Here is a 19,498-nt window from a genome sequence, read left to right on the forward strand (position 1 = left end):
ATTAAAGAGAGTTCCTCCCACTCGCTTCTAAATTCAGTTCTTTGGTCTGTGTTTGGACCAAGCTTACGGTGAGGTCTGGAACTGACAGGACCTAGCAAAACTCAAACTGGGCATCAGTGAGCAGATGCGGCTTGATGGTTTGTTGATGACACTTTACATCACTTGGCTGACGATTGACTAGCAATTAGCTGTATTGGATTCATCCTGCTTTGGTCATGTAGATGACAGTATTGCAGCTGTACTATGCCAGCTTGGTTAGATGCACAGCTAGTTCTGGAGTGCAGATCTCAGTACTACAGCTGTGATGTTGTCCGGTCCTGCATGCAGTTCTTTCAGTTATTTCCTAAGTTCCACTGTTGCAGAGAAAACAACACCATTAAAATATAGTTGGGCTGAGACAGATCTGCTTCAGAACTAAGTCCAAACTTTTTCCCAACAGTGGAAATGCTGTAAGTTGTTAGAGTCATAGAGCACGGAACCAGGCCTTTTGGACCAACACATCCACACCAACCAGTTGCCTACCTGAGCTAGTCCCATTTGTCCGTGTTTGGTCCATATTACTTTAAATCTTTTCTATCTAAATACCTGTTCAAGTCTCTTTTAAATGTTGTAATTGTACCTGCCTCGACCATTTCCTCTGGCAGCTCATTCCATATACCTACCACCCTCAGCTCTCCTTTAAATCTTTTCCGTCTCACCTTAAACCTATGTCCTCTAGTTTTAGACTCCATTACCCTAGGAGAAAGATTGTGACCATTCACCTTATCAATACCCCTCATGATTTTATATACAGTACCTCTCACCCCTCAGCCCCCTATGCTCCAGGGAAAACAGCACCAGTCTATCCAGTCTCTGGTTATAACTCAAGGCGTTCAGTTCCAGTAACATTCTTGTGAATCTTTTCTGCATCCTGTCCAGCTTAAGAACATCCTTCCTACAGCTAGGTGACAAGAACTGCACACAATACTCCCAACTCTTGTATTCAAGACCCTGATTGATGAAGGCAAGCATGCCAAATGCCTTCTTCACTACCCTGTCTACCTGTGTCACCACTTTCAGGGAACTCTGTACTTGTAACTTTGGTCTCTCTGTTCTACAACACTCTCCAGGACCCTGCCATTTACTGTATAAGTCCTGCCCTGGTTTAACTTCCCAAAATGCAATATTTCACACTTGTCCAAGTTCACCATGAGATGACTACGTGTGCAGGAAGTGTGTCCAGCTGCAGCTCCTGACAGACTGCATATTGGCACTGGAGCTGCACGTGGGTTCACTTTGGAGCATCCGTGATGTTGAGAATGTTGTGGATAACACGTCTGGTGAGTTGGTCACACTGCAGTTTAAAGGCTGAGGGGAAGATAAGGAATGGGTGACCAACAGGCAGAGCAATAGCAGGAAGGTAGTGCAGGAGTCCCCTGCAGTCATCTCCCTCCAAAACAGATATACTGCTTTGGATACTGTTGGGGGAGATGGCTCATCAGGAGAAGGCAGCAGTAGCCAGGATCATGGCACCATGAGTGGCTCTGTTGCACAGGAGGGCAGTAAAAAGAGTGGCAGAGCTATAGTAGTAGGGGATTCCATGGTAAGGGGAATAGACAGGAGCTTCTGTGGCTGCAAATGGGACTCCCGGTTGGTGTGTTGCCTTCTGGGTGCAAGGGTCAGGACTGTCTCAGAGCGGCTGCAGGGCATTCTGGAAGGGGAGAGTGAACAGCCAGTTGTCATGGTGTATCTAGGTACTAATGATATAGGGAAAAAGCGGGATGAGGTCCTACAAGCTGAATTTAGGAAGCTAGGAGATAGATTAAAAACTAGGACCTCAAAGGTAATAATCTCAGGATTACTGCTTGTGCCACGTGCTAGTCAGAGTAGGAATAGTAGCATAGAAGGTGAATATGTGGCTTGAGCAGTGGTGCAGGAGGGAGGGTTTTAGATTCCTGGGGCATTGGAATCGATTCTGGGGGAGGTGGGAACAGTGCAAACCAGATGATCTAGATTGGGATCAATGTCCTAGGGAGATTGTTTGCTAGCGCTGTTGGGGAGAGTTTAAACTGATATGGCAGGGAGATGGAAGTCTATGCAGAAAGACAGAGGGGACCAAAGCAGAGACGAGAGTAAAAGTCAGAAAAGAGAAGAGTAGGAGTGGAGTACAGATAAGTCAAACACAAGGACATAAAGGTTATTAGAATCTCTGGTTGGCAATCAGTGGTGAGTGGGGTGCCGCAGGGTTGATGCTGGGCCCACAACTATTTACAATATACATTAACGATTTGGAAGAGGGGATTGAGTGTAGCATATCTAAGTTTGCTGATGACACTAAATTGAGTGGAAAAGCAAATTGTGCAGAGGATGCGGAGAGTGCAGAGAGATATAGATAGGTTAAGTGAGTGGGCAAGGGTCTGGTAGATGGAGTGCAATGTTGATAAATGCGAGGTCATCCACTTTGGAAGGAAAGATAGAAGATCAGATTATTATTTAAATGGTGAAAGATTGCAGCATGCTGTTGTGCAGAGGGAGTGCTTGTGCATGAATCACAAAAGTTTGGTTTGCAGATGCAACAGGTTATCAAGAAGGCAAATGGAATGTTGGCCTTCATTGCTAGAGGGATTGAATTTAAGAGCAGGGAGGTTATGCTGCAACTGTACAGGGCACTGGTGAGGCCGCACCTAGAGTAATGCATGCAGTTCTGGTCTCCTTACTTGAGGAAAGACATACTGGCTTTGGAGGCAGTGCAGAGGAGGTTCACCAGGTTGATTTCGGAGATGAGGAGGTTAGCCTATGAGGAGAGATTGAGTTGCCTGAGACTATACTCTCTGGAATTCAGAAGAGTGAGAGGGGATCTTATAGAAACATATAAAATTATGAAAGGGGTAGATAAGATAGAGGCAGGAAAGTTGTTTCCACTGGTAGGTGCAACTAGAATGAGGGGACATAGCCTCAAGATTCGGGGGAATCGATTTAGGATTGAGATGAGGAGAGAGGAGTGAATCTGTGGAATTCTCTGCCCGGGAAGCAGTAGAGGCTACCTCATTAAATATATTTAAGACACAGTTAGATCGATTTTTTTCTTAGTAGGGGAATTAAGGGTTGTGGGGAAAAGGCAGGTAGGTGGATCTGAGTCCATGGCCAGATCAGCCACAATCTTATTGAATGGTGGAGCAAGCTCGACGGACCATATGGCCAACTCCTGCCCCTATTTTTTTATGTTCTTAAATACCATCTGCCATTCCTTGGCCCACTTTCCAGTTGATCTGGATCCTGTTGTAATCTTAAATAACCTTCTCCACTTTCCATTATTACCGCCTATTTTGGTGTCATCCGCAAACTTACTAACCATGCTACAAGGAGATACTGCCGTGAAATGTGTATCTGATGCAGAAAGTGTGTCATTGGTGCAAGCATGATTCAGCTATTGGAGTACCTGGTCAATTTTCCAGATTGATCTAATTTGATCGTAGGCCATTGTAATTGCATTCCACTACCAAAAAATAATAGTGTTTAGAAAAAGAGTGCTGTACAATCAAATTTCTATGTGATTCTCTGCCAGTTCTGGCTAAGTTGAGGGTTGTCAAATCATTTTATGCGGGATGGGCTTGTTTTTGCAACCTCACCCTGTACCATTATGGCATGGAAAGATAGACTTTACCAGTGCACCAGCAAAATGACAAAGTCTTGTTGTCTCATTTACATAGTTGTTCTGGTGCCACCCATGTTAAAGGGGCTTACTTTTGAGCAGTTGAAAAATCCATTTCAAATGGATGTAAAATGAACATTTTGCTGGATAGATGGGGGCAATGTGCGCTTTCACCACTCTGCCCCATTATATTAAGGTTCTATTGCAGGTGAGTTACCCGAAAGGTAACAGGAAAGTTATTTTTGTTGGGCCAGGAGAATGTCACATTCTTGATGTAAGAACGAAGTAAACCAATGTCATCCCTCAATAGTGAACCCATTTTCCTGCCAACTAGCCTTCAATCTGTCTGGTATTAAATAGACCTTGAGCTCAGAGCCAATAAACAGCAGATTCTTGTTTCGCGTTCTCAGAAAATGGCCTAGATCTCCTGTCAGCAGGATCTTTCTGCCATTGATTGGCCTTCATTCGTTAAAGACTACTACCTCTCTGCCCATATTTATCTTTTTTCTATGCTCTCTCTCAACCTCTCTCTCTCTCTTTGTTGTTTGTGTGTTCTCTCTTCCTTCATCCCTCATAATGATCCTCTTAATTAAGATCCTCTTAATGATGTCAACAAAATATAAGGTGCAAAAGGTGTACAGTCAGTAATCTCTTTGTTGTTCCGAAGCATTTAGATCTTTTATAAGGTTAGAAGGTTGCAGGAAAGGTTAATCTTCCTATTTCACCCAACATGGGCCAAGAAAACACAGAGTCACAAGACTCTGTTCACTCAGGAATGTGAAAGATTATTTGTGTTTTTGTAGAAGTAATTAACATTTCAAAATTCTGCACTGTCAAATAGACCTTATTGTTTAAAATGAATTATAAATTCTGACATAGGGTGTTATTTTTCAGTCCTCAAGTTTTTTGAAGTATTTTCAACCCTTTTCTTTAAAGCATTGGCTAACATTCAAGGGGCATCACAAGGCAGACAGGCAAAGGAAGCAATATTTAATCAAAAGGTCAACAATAATGTTATGTTGGAGCAAGCTAACCAATTACAATGGTAAGTGAAAGATAAAATAGGAATTGTACCAATTTGTATCATTACTTGAAATGTGAAATGCCTTCCAAATATGATATTAATTTTAATTTTATTTTAATTTCAATGTATTGTTCAAAAATACCATTTGATTGATAGTTAACTTAGAAGTACTCATTTTTATTGATATTTTATCTATTCACTACAGTTTCCAGTTATTTTTCTTCAATTTGCAGCTTCTCTAGAAATTACACTAAACATTTTTGTATTACATTTCAGGCAGTCGCACCTTGGTAGAGATCCCATTTCTCCTAAAGCTAAGCAGTTGATTCTGGAAAATAGACAACTAGCGGATGAAGAGTACAAGGTTTGAAGTAATTTATTGCTGCATGTATAAATTTAACAATAGCTGTTCAAACGTGAAGCTAAACATCATCTATTCCTCACACAAGACCCAAGGAAAACGTGGAACTAGTGTAAAATAGCATAAAGCCACTGCCCTGGTCATTCTGTCATCTCAGTATGGCTTGCACCACTGAGCATTGTAGCTCCATATTGATGTAAATATGACATAAATTATTTTGTGAGTAAAATCAAGAAATGGAAACATAAACTCAATGGAACATTGAAAGGATATGCACAATGAGAGAAACTTAAGAATTTGGATTTCCTGAAAATGCATTTGCAGATAGATTAAGCAGTAAAAATGACCAGTAGCATTTGAGTTTAAAATTAAGCCCATTGATTCCACAATTGAAGAGATAACAGTAAATCTCTGTGTCAGTAATTGGGCAATATAGGATTTCATGTAGTTTTGGGCAACATATTAAATGAGAGACATAAAGACATAGAGAGTATGTGGCATAATTCATCAAATTTTGTCTGAAATAGTAAACCACATTTTAAAGAAAAAATAGTGCTTAAAATTATTTAACAATTTGATAAGGGAATAGGAAAAGAACGTGTTCTTTGGTTGAGAAATCAATGGTAGGATTAGAAAATTTAAAATCATGACGAAGAAAGTGAACAAATGAAATGAGGACATATTTTTGCACGATGTGGAATGCTTTATCACACAGACCCAAGTGAGATGGAAACAATTGCTCTTTATGAGAAAAGTAGACAAATACTTAAAACAACCTTTGTAATTACAGGAAGAGAATAAGGCAATGGGATTTTTAGGCTGAAGTGTTAATGAGCGAACACAGATGAAACACAAAAAGAAATTCAACATAATTTCACCTGTTTATTTGGTGTGTAATTAGAAATAGTGGATAAATCTTGTATGGTGATTTTTCCACCCATTGTTCCCAATACGACTTTTAATTTTATAATATGCCCCGGTATAACAGGTATTAAGAATGCAAACTGGGATAGATGTGGTGCTCAAAAAGGAGTACAAATTGAAGGAGCTTCTGCTCCATCTGTTCTGCCTATTTTTTGAGATCTTTAAGAACCATCGAAGGACACAAAAACACAGCCAGAAAATGTTGTTATTGTTGCATTCCATGAAGACAGCGCTCCTCCTAGCTTCACAAAAATTCTACCAACTGTTGCTAGTATGAGCTAGGAGGAGCACTGTCTTCATAGATTACAACAATAACAACATTTCCTGGCTGCATTTTTGTGTCTATCAAGCTTCTAAGGCCCTGTGTGCTAAATTGACATTTCATTGACATAAAATTCTTATTGGCTGCATTTTATTTCTTCTCTAAAGAGAAAAATTATCTCCCCTGTGCTGTAAAAATCTATGCTTTTAAAGGCACCAGCTAATGACCATCACCACTCATATGTTTCCAACAGATAGGCCAGAAAGTAGCAAGGGAGTTGAAATACATTACTCTTTTTACATCAATAAACTGAAATCTCACCAATCTTCGAATGTGAGCTTTGATGTAATTCGTTCATCTAACTGGGCAAATATATCAAGTGCATTATTGGTGGAATTATTATCTACAGATTATTAATAGTTCATTTCCTTTACAAAAGTATGATTATTTGGCATTGTTTCATAATATTTGATAGAAATTTTACTGACCCTCTATATTCCCATCACACTGTTGAAAATTATACTCTTGAGGGGATATTGAATACCTCAAGAAAATATGCTGTGGAAATGTTTTGCACAGTTTACCTGCTAAATTAAAGTTCGAGTTCCCAACTGATTACTATGATTGCAGTATCCAGCCAACACTAACCAAGCTGTTTATTGTATTGTCACATATTTATGGGCTGCCATTTCATGAGTGGTAACATAAAGTGAAGTTGAAGTCACTCACTAAAATAAGCAAGCATCTTTTAAAGCAGAGTTATTTTGTGGATGGAAATGGTGATGATTTCTCTGGAGGTTTTGGAATCTTCCTGGAAGCCATAATGAAACACAGGTGATGCACTCCTATTTTCTTGAAATATGCCTTAGTGGACAAAAGGGAGGAGTGGACCAAAGTCTTCTTTGGGGTACATGCTTACATTGAGGCTTGACTGGGGGAAGGAACATAACAAGAAAAAAAACACTGGAACAGAAAAATCTAGATGTTTAGAAGGCGGAATGATGAAATCTAAGTAAATCTAGAAAAGACATCTGTGACATCATAGCTGGCTTTGTCACTAATTCGTTTGTGTCACCTGTTTAATTTCCATCTCCTCATCAAAGATCTGTAACTTGGCTTACCAGCACTAAAAAAAACTATAATATTTTTTAAATAATTTAAAAATTTCAAATAAAAAAAATCCAAAAACACTTACCTACTTACTATAAAGTCTTAAAATGAAACGAGTTATGGAAATCTCAGTTTAATATTGGACAACAGCAGACATTGAGCCCTAATTTCATTTTGGCAGAGTCACACTCAGAAAGACTAGTGGGGCAAGGAAAGGTGAGGGGTGGAAATGGTTGGGGGAAGAGGAAGAAAGAAATGATAAAATTTATTGTAAGGTTTTGAGTTTAAACAAAGCATCGCATTGGAGCAAACCAGAGAAAATTTTACTTTTCTTTGATAACTATTGGTATTATTAAATGGTGGATTTATTCCAACAGAGCAGTTTGAAAGTGGTATGAAAAATAAAAATGTGTGTAGTACAGCTGTTGTTTTAAGGATAGGACTAAAGCATACTGATGGAGCACTGTAAGGCAGTGTTCGGTTGATTTGTAACATACTGTATCTAACACTGTGTACTAAGAGTGAAAGAATGTTTAATACTAACATGCCTCATTTTGATAAGCACATCAGTACATCATCCAGTAATACTTCAGTTCCCTTGGATAGAAATAACTTAAATCCAGCAGTGTAAATTCTAGGAAATAGAGAACAGACTTGAAGGATTATTTAAAACTTTGATTCTTGTAATATGGATTAAGTACAGCTTCTTTCTTTATCCTATTAACACAAAAAGTCAGTTTGACCCTGTTTACAAAGTTGTGGATTGTCAGTACACAAGGCAATGAAACCCATCTGAGACATGTTAATTCAGGAAGGTCATTACTGTAGCAGATAAGATAAATGAACCATTTTCAATTAAATGAAATGCAGCATATACAACAGATAACTGCTTTTTTCAGATGTGCATGAAATGGCTAAGAATGTGTGATTCAGACTGCATTTGTTCCTTTTTTTTTGCTCTGTAGTTCTACATAGATAAAAATCAGTGCCAGAAATTATGTGCAAAAATGAAATATGAAGCCAGTATATATCTGAAAATAACTGGAGCTATGACCCATTAGAAGGTCATAGAATCACATGAGAATATCTTCTATAAAGTTTGTCTCAATTTCTCTGTAAAGTAAATGTTTTAAAATTTGTCCAATAATGGCTTTCTGACTGTTGGAACTCCTGTCTCCACGCTCTGGGAAAGAAATTTCATTTGCTTTGTCTTCACAAATTAATTTTTATCTTCTATCTATAAATTATTGTTCTTTTCTAGCACACTTGGTAGCAGTACAACTTATGAATCAAAAGGCTTATATTTCAATCCCCATTTGGGAACTTCTGTATATAATGTGGCCTATCACTCAATATCGAGTTTGGAAAATACAGTTTCTTTGAAGGTCCTGGCATTCAGATGAGATGTACCACCATGACCTCATATGCTGATTTTAGTGGTTCCATTTGGTTAAAAATCCCAAGACACTTTTTGAAGAATAAAAGGAAAAAAAAGAGTGGAAATAATGGCCAAGATCTTCCTGGGAAATGGCAGCAGTTCCACTTGGAATGCTTTGGCAATGTATTGCTGTTTTCCAGCAGTTATGCTGGAAACTAGCCATCCAGCAATCTATTCATTTCAGTGGAGTCAAGTTGCTATGTGCAAAAGAGGTAAGTTTCAGGTAATTTACATTTTTGGTGTTAGTTATATTTAAAAAATAAATGCAATTCATTTACATGTTTTCTTGTGATTTAAATATTTTGATTGTTTTACTTTTTGTAATCCTTTACATTTTCAATTATTTTGTGGCGTGATTAATATTTAACAATTTAATGTTTGTGAATGTCAAAGATAATTGCAATCATTCAAATTGCTTGAAGCTTTGACTGCTGGTTAAAGTTGGATATGTTGCTTAACCAATTGTCAAAGTATTTCCGTCAGCAAAGCTTACTCAACCCCTACAATTTGATGCCATTGCCACTGGGAAGCCCTTGCACTGCACAGGGCTATGCTAACCATGTCAGGACCAGTTTTGTGGACCAAGTTGCCACCTGGTAATAGCAGACCTAGCAAGTTGGGAAGCAGCCAACTTGCTGTTTCCAGGTAATTACAAGCCAAAAGATAAATAAAGCAAAAATAGAAGTGCAGGCAAACAAAGACAAATAATTCATATTAGAACGGTACACATAAATTGCTCTCTCATACAGAAGTGTCATTTTGTGTAGAATGATATAATCAATCAGTTAAGTCAAGTACCATAATTTTTTTGTTCGTTCCTTGGAGTGGACATTAGTTCTAATGCCAGCATTCATTGTTCCAAACCTAATTGCTCTAAAGAGAGGAAGCAGTCAAGAGTCATATTTGTTGGTTTGGAGTCCTATAAGTAAGGATGGCAGATTTCCTGTCTTGGAGAAGATCAGTGAACCAGCTAGCATTTTACAAAAATTCAATAGCTTCATGGCTACCACAGCTGAAACCATTTTTTTTATTCCAAGTTTTTTTTAAATACTTTGAATTTAAATATCTTAACTACCATGATAGGATTCAAATCAATGTCTCTGGACCAGTTGTCCAATAACTTAACCACTAGGCTAACTACCATTTTGCATTCTTCAGACATAAAGGGAACAAAAAATGTGTGAATAGCTAAGGATGATAAAACAAAATTAAATGGCAGGGGATGGGAAATATAGAAAACACAGTTAAAATTAAAACAGATTTGAAAGTTAAAATATAGCTAAAGCCAAATGCATTAATGTCAGTGCTTGTAGTAGGTTTTGCAGAGTGTCTGTGAATAAGATGGAATACTGTTCATGAAATTTGATAATGAGACCAAAATGGAGAGAGTTAATGTGGTAAGCCAAAGATAAAATAAGACAGGAATGAAATAAGACAGAAGTGATGATTTAATTTGTCTAATCAACAACGAACTAATGGTCATTGCCTATTTGTAGAAAAATGGCAAGCTTATTATGAAGGAGACTTGTGCACCTTAAGCACTTAATGCAGTGGAGGGCATATCTTGTTTTTGCTCATGCTCAACTAGTCTATTATCAGGCATATAGGTAGTTGTCTCTTACACCTATTTTCCAGAGTCAACCTGAACAAACCTGGAAGGAATAAAACCAGTCAAGGCCCACAGAGCAGCACAACCAGAATTTTTTAAAGGCAATTTAAAAATGAGTAAACGCCAGAAATAAAATAATACATACAAAATCATAGAATGTCATAAGAGGTTTGTATAAAATTAGCAACAATTATATGATGTGAGATGATACAAATTACAGTACACTGATATGACCTCCATTTGTTGTACCTCACACACAGTTTTAACCATTAATTATATATATGACATCAGTTTGCATGTACTTTTTTCTGACTTTGAACACAACTTGTTCCAACAATTACTTGAAGCAGCCCAGTACCCAATTGTGTACAGGCAATCAACTTTGTCCGCAGTTCCATTTAACTTTAATTGTGTTGTAGAGAAAAAAATCACTCACACTGTCCGTTCTTCAGATCAAAGAGAAATGTATTTATTTTGATTGATCTTGCAACTGGGAGAAGACAGTCTACGCATTGTCCCCAACTGTACAGAATATGGCATTTTCATACATGATCTGAGACATGGTACAGCATCTCACAACATCATCCAATGTACAGTACTCTCTTATTAGCACAGAGCCAATCATGTAGAATGAGCTCGTGATCTGTCGAAGCTAATATCACCAGCCCTGCATGATTGCCTTGTACCCCCTACCTCCACCAAGGCCTGGGGTCCTGTATTGTGGGACTAACTGTTTCCACTTCTGCAACTTCCCAATAGGGGCCTTGGTGGACTCTGTTAAGTTTCTCATAAACATGGGGTCCTGCATAAGCTCAATTCCAATTATTCACTGTCATGGGCACTCCAGTGGGATATCCTTCCCATCTCAAATCTGTCATCCTGCTTGTTTTTCCTGCAGACCCTGTAGGACTACCTGCTAATTAAATGAAGACCAGGGGTAGTATCGTCACTGTCGTTACTCATGAAAAGATTAAATCGCTATGCTATTCATTGGTATAACTTTACTATTCCCTCCACAAATGTTATTCACACTTTAACATTGGATGAACATAGAACCGAAGACCACAGGAACAGTCCCTCAGCCCAAGAATGCCTGTGCAAACATGATGTCAATTTAAACCATACACCTGCCTGCACGTGGTTGAAATCCATCCATTCCCTGCCTGTTCATGTATCTGTCAAAATGCCTCTTAAACGGTGCTGCCATATTTTCTTCTACCACTTCCATTGGCAGCACATTCCTGGTACCTATCACTCTGCGTTAAAAAAAACTTACCTCATAAGCCTCCTTTACACTTTCCCCTTCTCACCTTAAAGCTATGCCTCTAGTATTTGACATTTCAACCCTGAGAAAAAACTCAATTCTCTGCCCTATCTATGCCTCTCATCATTTTATATACTTCTATCAGGTCACCCCTCAGCCTCCAACACTCCAGAGAAAACAATCCAAGTTTGTCCAACCTCTGCTTGCAGCTAATATTCTCTAATCCAGGCAATATTCCTGGTGAACCTCTCCTGCACCCTCTCCAAAGCCTCCATATCCTTCCTGTAATGTGGTGACCAGAATTGCTCTCACTACTTCATATGTGGCCTAACCAAGGCCACATATAAAAATACAGCTGCAACATGACTTCCTGATTTTTATACACAACGACCCGACCTTTGAAGTCAAATGTGCCGTACACCTTCTTTACCGCCTTTCTAATTGTGTTGCCACTTTCATGGATCTCTGGACTTGCACCCCAAGATCCCTCTATACGTCAATGCTCCTAAGAGTCCTGCCACTTACTTGTATACTTTCCTCTTACATTTGACTTCCCAAAGTGCATCACTTCACACTCATCCGGATTAAACTCCATCTGCCATTTCTCTACCCATGTTTCCAATTGGTCAATATCCTGCTGAATCCTTTGACAACCTTCTTCACTATTCATAACTCCACCAATTTTGTGTCATCTGTAAATTTACTAATCACACCCCCCACATTTTCATCCAAATCATTTACGTATGGCACAAACAACAGAGGTACCATCACTGATCCTTGTGGAACACCACTGGTCACAGACCTGCTGTCAGAATAATGCCCCTCCACCACTACCCTCTGTCTTCTATGGCCAAGCCAATTTTGAATCCAGTCTACCAAATCTCCATGGCTCCCCTAAGCTTTCATCTTCTGGATCAGCCTACCATGAGGGAACTGGTTGAAAGCTTTACTAAAATTCATTGTGTACAACATTCACTGCCCTACTCTCACAATCATCTTCATCACCTCCTCAAAAAACTCAATCATGCTTGTATGGCATGACCTTTCCTGCACAATGCTATGCTGTGTTCCTAACAGTTCCTAATAGGTCTGTGCTTTTTCCCGATGTGAGTAGATCCTATCCCTAAGAATCTTCTCCAATACCATAATGATTCTGAACTTCCATGTAAAGTATTTCCATGTGTTCAGCCATATCAGCAGCTACCTGAAAATTGCTAAAGTTTGCCCTGAACTTTCTCTATTTCATATGTCGCCCATGGGAACCTGATTGATGCAATCTTCATCTTGTTTACCTGCTGCATGAGCATGAAAAGTTCAACCATTATCACAACAAGAAGATCAAAGTTTAACAACATTCTAAAAATTTGATCAATTGGTTTTACTCTAGTGATGATTCTGATGCTTATCATTTTCAAAGGCTGCAAGGGATAGAACTAGCCATGTTGTTGCCATCTTCGTATTAATTTTTAACATTTTGTTGTCTGCCATACCACAGGAATTTAGAGAAGCTTGCTCATGTTTACACAACAAGATTTTTTTCTGAATTCCTTCCAGTTCACGGACAATTTGAAAAGTTTAGTGCAGACTTCCTTGGCTTCTCACAGCATGCTGCCACAGAGTTTTTGGTCACTGTTTGGTCCATGTTAACTTACCATGAAGAGCACACATGCTAATGGTTTACTTGGCTATGTACACTGTCAGAACTTCAGAATTATTTTTTTTTCCAATGCCTTTGGGCTCCTTGACAGTATGTATTTATAGAGCAGTAGTAGGTCATTCAATAAGGTCAAGGTGGATATTCTTTCTTGAAACCATCCCCTGATTCCTCTAAAATTCAGAAGTCTATCTATTTCATATTTAAGTGCAATAGATGGCTGAACCTCCCTCACCTCCCTCTGAAGAAATTACCCATTTCAGTCTAAAGTTGCCTCCCACTTATTTTGAAACAATCCCAAATTCTAGACCCCTCAGCCAGGAGAAACATCCTCTTTGTACCTAGTCTGTCAAGTCCTCTAAGAATTTTGTATGTTTCAATGGTCACAGATCATTCTTCAAAACTGTAATGAACAGGGGCCTAGTCTACTCAATCTCTCTCAAATGACAGACCTGCCACACCAGAAGCCAGTTTGGCAAATCTTTGCTGCACTTTCTCTAAAGCAAGTATATTCTTTCTTGGGTAAGGAGACCAAAGTTATACACAGTACTCCAGGGGTGATTTCACCAAGGCCCTATAAAATTGTAATAAGACATTTTTACCCTTATATTCAAATCATTCCTCTTATTGCAACAAAGGCCAACTATTTGCCTTTCCTAACAACCTGCTGCATCTGCACCTTAATTTGCAATGACTTGTGAAAAAAGATATCCAAGTCTCATTGAACATCGACATTTCCCAATCTCTCACCACTTAAACAATTTAGTATTTCTCTATTTTCTGCCCAAGTCGATAACCACATATTTTTCCACATTATATTCCAAACCTATTAAAGCATCAAATGCTCAAAATTCATAATTTTGATTTGTTTTCCCTTGAATTGGATAACTGACTGCATTAATAATAGTTTTATTACAATTTATCTTGTTTCCTCCAGGATTAGATGTGAAAGGAAAGATGCTGTATTTTGTTCCTAATGTCAGTTGTGACCTTTTCTGACAGGATATACACAAGGATGCGTGCATGATCTGACATTCTTCAGCCTTCAGCAAATTAATCCTTTCGTGCATAAACTGTCAAAATATTTTGCTACCAGCAGAATAGAAACTAAAAGCTCTCATATCTTGCTCCAATGATTGCAGACAGAATCTGCTGTCTCTTGTGTCTCCGTTACCCCAGTGATTGTTGGCTTTCAAGGTTCAATGTATGAAGAGAGTGAAGATTCAGTTTTATATGAAAGAAATGAATTCTATTTTATAAATGACTCAGTATTGAACCATGAATTTCCTTTAAATGCCACATTGATATTGATCAGTGCAATAACTCCTTTAAGTATTAATTGGAAGTGTGGATTTATTTCTTCATGGTGTGCATGTCTAGACTACATAATAGCATTGATATTTTTACTTAATAGATTTACCTGGATGTCCATGTACCAGAAAAGGAATGTCAAAGACAGAAAACAAAGATTTCATTGACCCGTGTCCTCCGATCTGTTGGACAGGTTAGTTATGTTTTCTTTGCTAACATTGTATGAAATTTTTCAACATTTTTGGGTTGTAGCAGTTCTTTTCCAACAGCCAAGTAGAATGGCATTTTCAGAAATAAAAATTAATACCCAAATACACTAAATACAGTATCAAAATCAAATGTAAATTAGTCTTTTTGTACTGTGAAAGCATAGTCAAAAATTCTCTGTTAATAAATCAATTAAAAAATGTGGTAGATTCTGAGAAAAATCAAAGATAACAGAATACTACCAAAGGAGTTTGTTTTTACTTTTTGTTGTTTGTCAGGATTTGGGCATCACCATCAAGGCTAACATTTTTAGCTCATCCTAATTGCCCTTGAAAAGATAATGGGTGACACCTTCTTGAATTGTGGCAGTCCTCCTGGTGCAGATACTGCCATAGTGTTGTTGAGTAACAAGCTCCAGGATTTAAATCCAGTGACAATGAAAGAACAGCTATATATTTCCAAGTCAGAATGATGTGCATTTACAAGGAGAAGCTCCAAGCGGTGATTCCCATGCACCTAAAGCCCTAGAGGTTACAGTTATGGAAGGTGCTTTCAGAGTTCAATAGACCAGTAACCATAGTGTATTTTGATAATAGTACGCTACAGTTTCTGTATTCTGGTGGTTGAAGGAATAAATCTTTAGGCAGGTGGATGGGAGGCTTTTAAGCAGGCTTCTTGGGAGTTGTCACTCCTGACTTGTGCCTTGTAAACGGTAGAAAGACTTTGGTGTGAAAAGACTCAGCAATGATGGAAAGACTTAGGAATTGTTACTCACTGCAAGATACCCAGCCTCAAACTTGTTCTTGTTAGCCACAGTATTTATGTGGTTCATCCAGTTGAGTTTCTGGTCAATGGTGACTCCCAGCATGTTGATGGTAGGCAGTCAATGCTATTGAAAGTGAAGGAAAATAGTTGGACTTGTCGGAGACAGTCATTTCATGGTACCTTTGTGCCACAAATATTATTTGCCCTGTCAGTGCATGCCTGAATATTGCTGAGGTCTTCCACACATGAGCTTGGACTGGTTTATTTGCTGAGACTATTGAACATTTATGCAACCACCAGTGAACATTCACATTTCTGGCCTTACGATGGAAAGAAAGTCCTGCACTGATGTCCTGTGACAGCAAAATTCTGCGTGGAACTCCTATACCTGATTGAATACTTGTCCTATGATAGAAAAGTGGTGAAATGAAAACACAGTGAAATGCATCTTTTTGCATAGAGTGTTCTGGGGGCAATGTGGGAGGAAACCAGAGCACCCTGAGGAAACCCACGCAGACACAGGGAGAACGTAAAATCTGCTTACAGATAGCGGTCAGAATTGAACCCAGAAGCTGCAAAAGGCAGATGAAGGTTGCACATACGCATGTTCAAACCTTGACCTCCAATTCATCATCACATTTGCTGAAACAAAGAGAAGATGGGACTTAAGCTCAAGATCCAAGTAGGAAACGCCCTCTACTAAGCTGACCCTGCTGTACAATGTTATTCTCTGACAGTAAAGGTCTACATCAGAAGCCCGGAAAATGTAGACTGATTCCTATATCTTGGAAGCTACCTCTCAGCATGAAATTCACCATCACCTTCAGTATGCTAGCTTAACCTTTGGTCATCTGAGGAAAACGATAGCTGAAGATCAAGATCTCAAATTCATCATAAACACACGGACCACCAGGCAGTGGTGATTCCTGACTTTCTTATATGCTTCTGAGATTCCTACAACCTACAGCAGACACCTTAAACTGTTGGAAAGAGGCCATGTACTATCTTTGTAAAGTCCTCCAAATGTGCTAACAGGATAAGTGAACCAATGTCAGTGTCCTCTCCCAGGACACCTGTAGGAGTTGTGCATAAAGCAGCCAAAACCATGCCACTATGTAATCTCTTCACAGTAGCATGGTTTTGGCTGCTTTATGCGCAACCACAATGGGCTTAGACCACTCACTCCAATTGCTTGCACACATACACCATTTTGTTTTAGCCTATCTTGCCACTTATCAACTTGCATCTTCAGAGCCTATGGGAGTGGTCTGGGGCTTGCATCTGCTTACATACATATGTTATGCCAATGGAACGAGATTCACGTACAATCATCGTACCCTGTCATGCCAGTGGAACTGACTTTGAAGCATCAGTGCTGAACATGCTATACCAATGTAGCTTGAGTTGTTCGCCTGGTCTTTTCTGATTAAAGTTGCCCTTTTTTCATAGTTTGCCTCAGTGATAGTTGCTTACAAGTAAACTCTGTGTGACCTCTTCAGAATAGATTTTCAGTTTAGTGATGCTCTCTGGCAGTAGTATCTGAGTGAACTTGCAGGAAAAGATACCTTGATTTACCATCGAACTGTCTCTGGCAATGTCAATAAAATGTCAAAGCACAGATTATTAATCAAAATTTTTATTGAAAATCCTTCTGTTAATGTTATTGCTGTTGTTATTTCTTGCAGCATATATGCTATACAATCCAAATTGTCTGAATGAATTTCCACCTATAAAGTCCTCCTTTATATTTCTGTTTCAAATGGCCATTGAAATTGCTTTTGCTTCTTGTCTTAACCTTGAAACTGTTTAAGTAAGAACCAACTGAAACATGTGGCCATTTTAAACTGACAAGTCTGAGATAAATGACAGCCAATGTACTGATGGCAGTTGACTGAATAGATGTCACCAATATGCTTTGGACTGAGTTTCATAGCCTTAGACTTCATTACAGCTCTCTGAACTTGTTTATTTTATACATTTCCCTTTACTTGAGCATTGTTGACAAAGCCACCATTTATTGCCCATTTCTAATTGCTTTAGGGAGGGTGATGGCAAGCCCCTTTCTTAAACTGTACAATCCTTCTGGAAAAGAAATTCCCACAATACTGTTGGCTAGGGAGTTTCAGGATTTAGCCCCAGTGACGATGAAGAAATGGCAACCTAATTCCAAGGTAGGATGACTGCACGACTTGGAGGAAAACATGCAGATGGTGGTGCTCCCATGCACCTGCTAACCTTCTTAGTAGTAAGGATCACAGGTTGGGAGATGCTCTCTGAATACCCTAGGTGAGTAACTACTGTGTATTTTGTCGATGCCTGATATGGCAGACATTGTGTATTGATAGATGTGAAACTAATCAAGCGGGCTACTTTGTCTTTGGGATAGCTTCAAAGATCTTGAGTGTTGTTGGAGCTGCACATTAAGGCAAGTGTAGGGAATTCCATCACAGTCCTGATTTATGCCTTGTGTATTGTGGAAAGGCTTTTGGATATGTGGAGGTGAGTTACTAGAAGCAGGATACCTAGCCTCTGTGGCCACAGTATTTATGATATATATGGCTAGTTCATTTGAGTTTTTGGTCAGTGGTGACTCCCAGTTTATTGATGGCTGATGACCCAGTGATAGCAATGCAATTTTATGTTAAGGTGGTGATATTCTTTTGTTGGAAGATGGTCATTGCCTGGCACTCTTGTGGCATGAACTTACTTGCCACTTATCAGCTCATGCTTGAATGTTGTTGAGACTTTGTGGTTTGCAAGCATGGATTGCTTCATTTTTTGAGGAGTTGTGAAAGGAATTGAACATTGTTCAATCACTAGTAATGCCGATGGCTTGTGGTGGACAGAATTCTCTAGCATCCTTGGATGGCATGTACAGTACATCAGATTTTGAACATTTCCTTGGATTTTTTTTTCTCTCTGTCTGGTTGGTAATCTCCCACGATTGAACTTGGAATAATGTGTTTGTTTCCTGAGTCCAGTGTTGGGAATGCAAACAAAATTGTCTGCCAACATAGCCAACAGAGGGTAACTTGGGACTCAGTGCTGCATTCCATAGAGTCAATGGCATTATAGCAAAAATTCATAAATCAAGTGTTGGGAAATGGAGAAATAACTTTGTGGAAATTCAGAAGCTGAACAGTTAAGACTGCCTTAGGAAAGCCTGCTGATAGCTGTCTAAGAACACCACTGGCAGAATTCAAAGAACCCACTGTCTGCTTTTTCTCTCAGTTAAAAGTAATAACATGCTGGTTAAAAGGAAATAAAAGTAATGTGGAGTATTTGCTTTATTTTTATTTTTTTAATAATTTTAATTTGTTTTTAATTATTGAAAAAGAAACTAGCAGAAATAAGTTGGCAGTTTAGACATCACCTGTGGCAAAAGAAAACAACATTAATCTTTTAGCTCAGCAACTTTGCAGCAGAACCTCTGATGAAGATCTGTTTTTATACTCCACAGATGCTGTCTCACATACTCATTTTCTGTTTTATTCGTAAGCATTTTATCATTGTGGCATTTCCTGTTTTATTTCAGATTCCTTGCATCTGTGGTGCTTTGCTTTTGCATTTTAATTAATAATGGTTATATCTAATTTAATTTCTAAGGAATAACATTGTTTATTATAAAATGTTCTGCAAAAGGCAAATCATGTAGTTATGGAAAATTATGTTATGCATCTTTTATGATGTTAACAAGAATTGTGAAAAGAAGCTTGAGTCAGGTTAGGATGTATAAATTAAATTTCATAAAAGAATGAACTTAATTGCTACATCACATCTGAAAATTATTAACATACAATAATTGGGATTTTGTTTTGTGCTTTTCAGTTTCCAAGTTGCACCCCGGAATTTGATCCTTATTCAAATGATCCCTGGGAAGTTCGTAATAGAGCTCTCAAACATTTTCAACTAGCTGCAAGAAAGGTACAAATCAATTC

General features: G+C 38.6%; 1 protein-coding gene across 1 annotated transcript in view; it reads left to right on the forward strand.

Annotated features, from left to right (window-relative positions):
* Positions 1-19,498, forward strand: part of cfap221 (cilia and flagella associated protein 221) — a 70,903-nt gene that overhangs the window by 45,684 nt on the left and 5,721 nt on the right. The window contains exons 11-14 of the mRNA XM_052027321.1: positions 4,568-4,676; positions 4,932-5,019; positions 14,692-14,781; positions 19,389-19,484. Of these exons, the coding sequence (XP_051883281.1) occupies positions 4,568-4,676; positions 4,932-5,019; positions 14,692-14,781; positions 19,389-19,484 (383 nt within the window). The remainder of the gene's footprint in view (positions 1-4,567; positions 4,677-4,931; positions 5,020-14,691; positions 14,782-19,388; positions 19,485-19,498) is intronic.

This window comes from Pristis pectinata, chromosome 1 (genome assembly GCF_009764475.1).
Source record: "Pristis pectinata isolate sPriPec2 chromosome 1, sPriPec2.1.pri, whole genome shotgun sequence".
Classification (NCBI taxonomy): Eukaryota; Metazoa; Chordata; class Chondrichthyes; order Rhinopristiformes; family Pristidae; genus Pristis; species Pristis pectinata.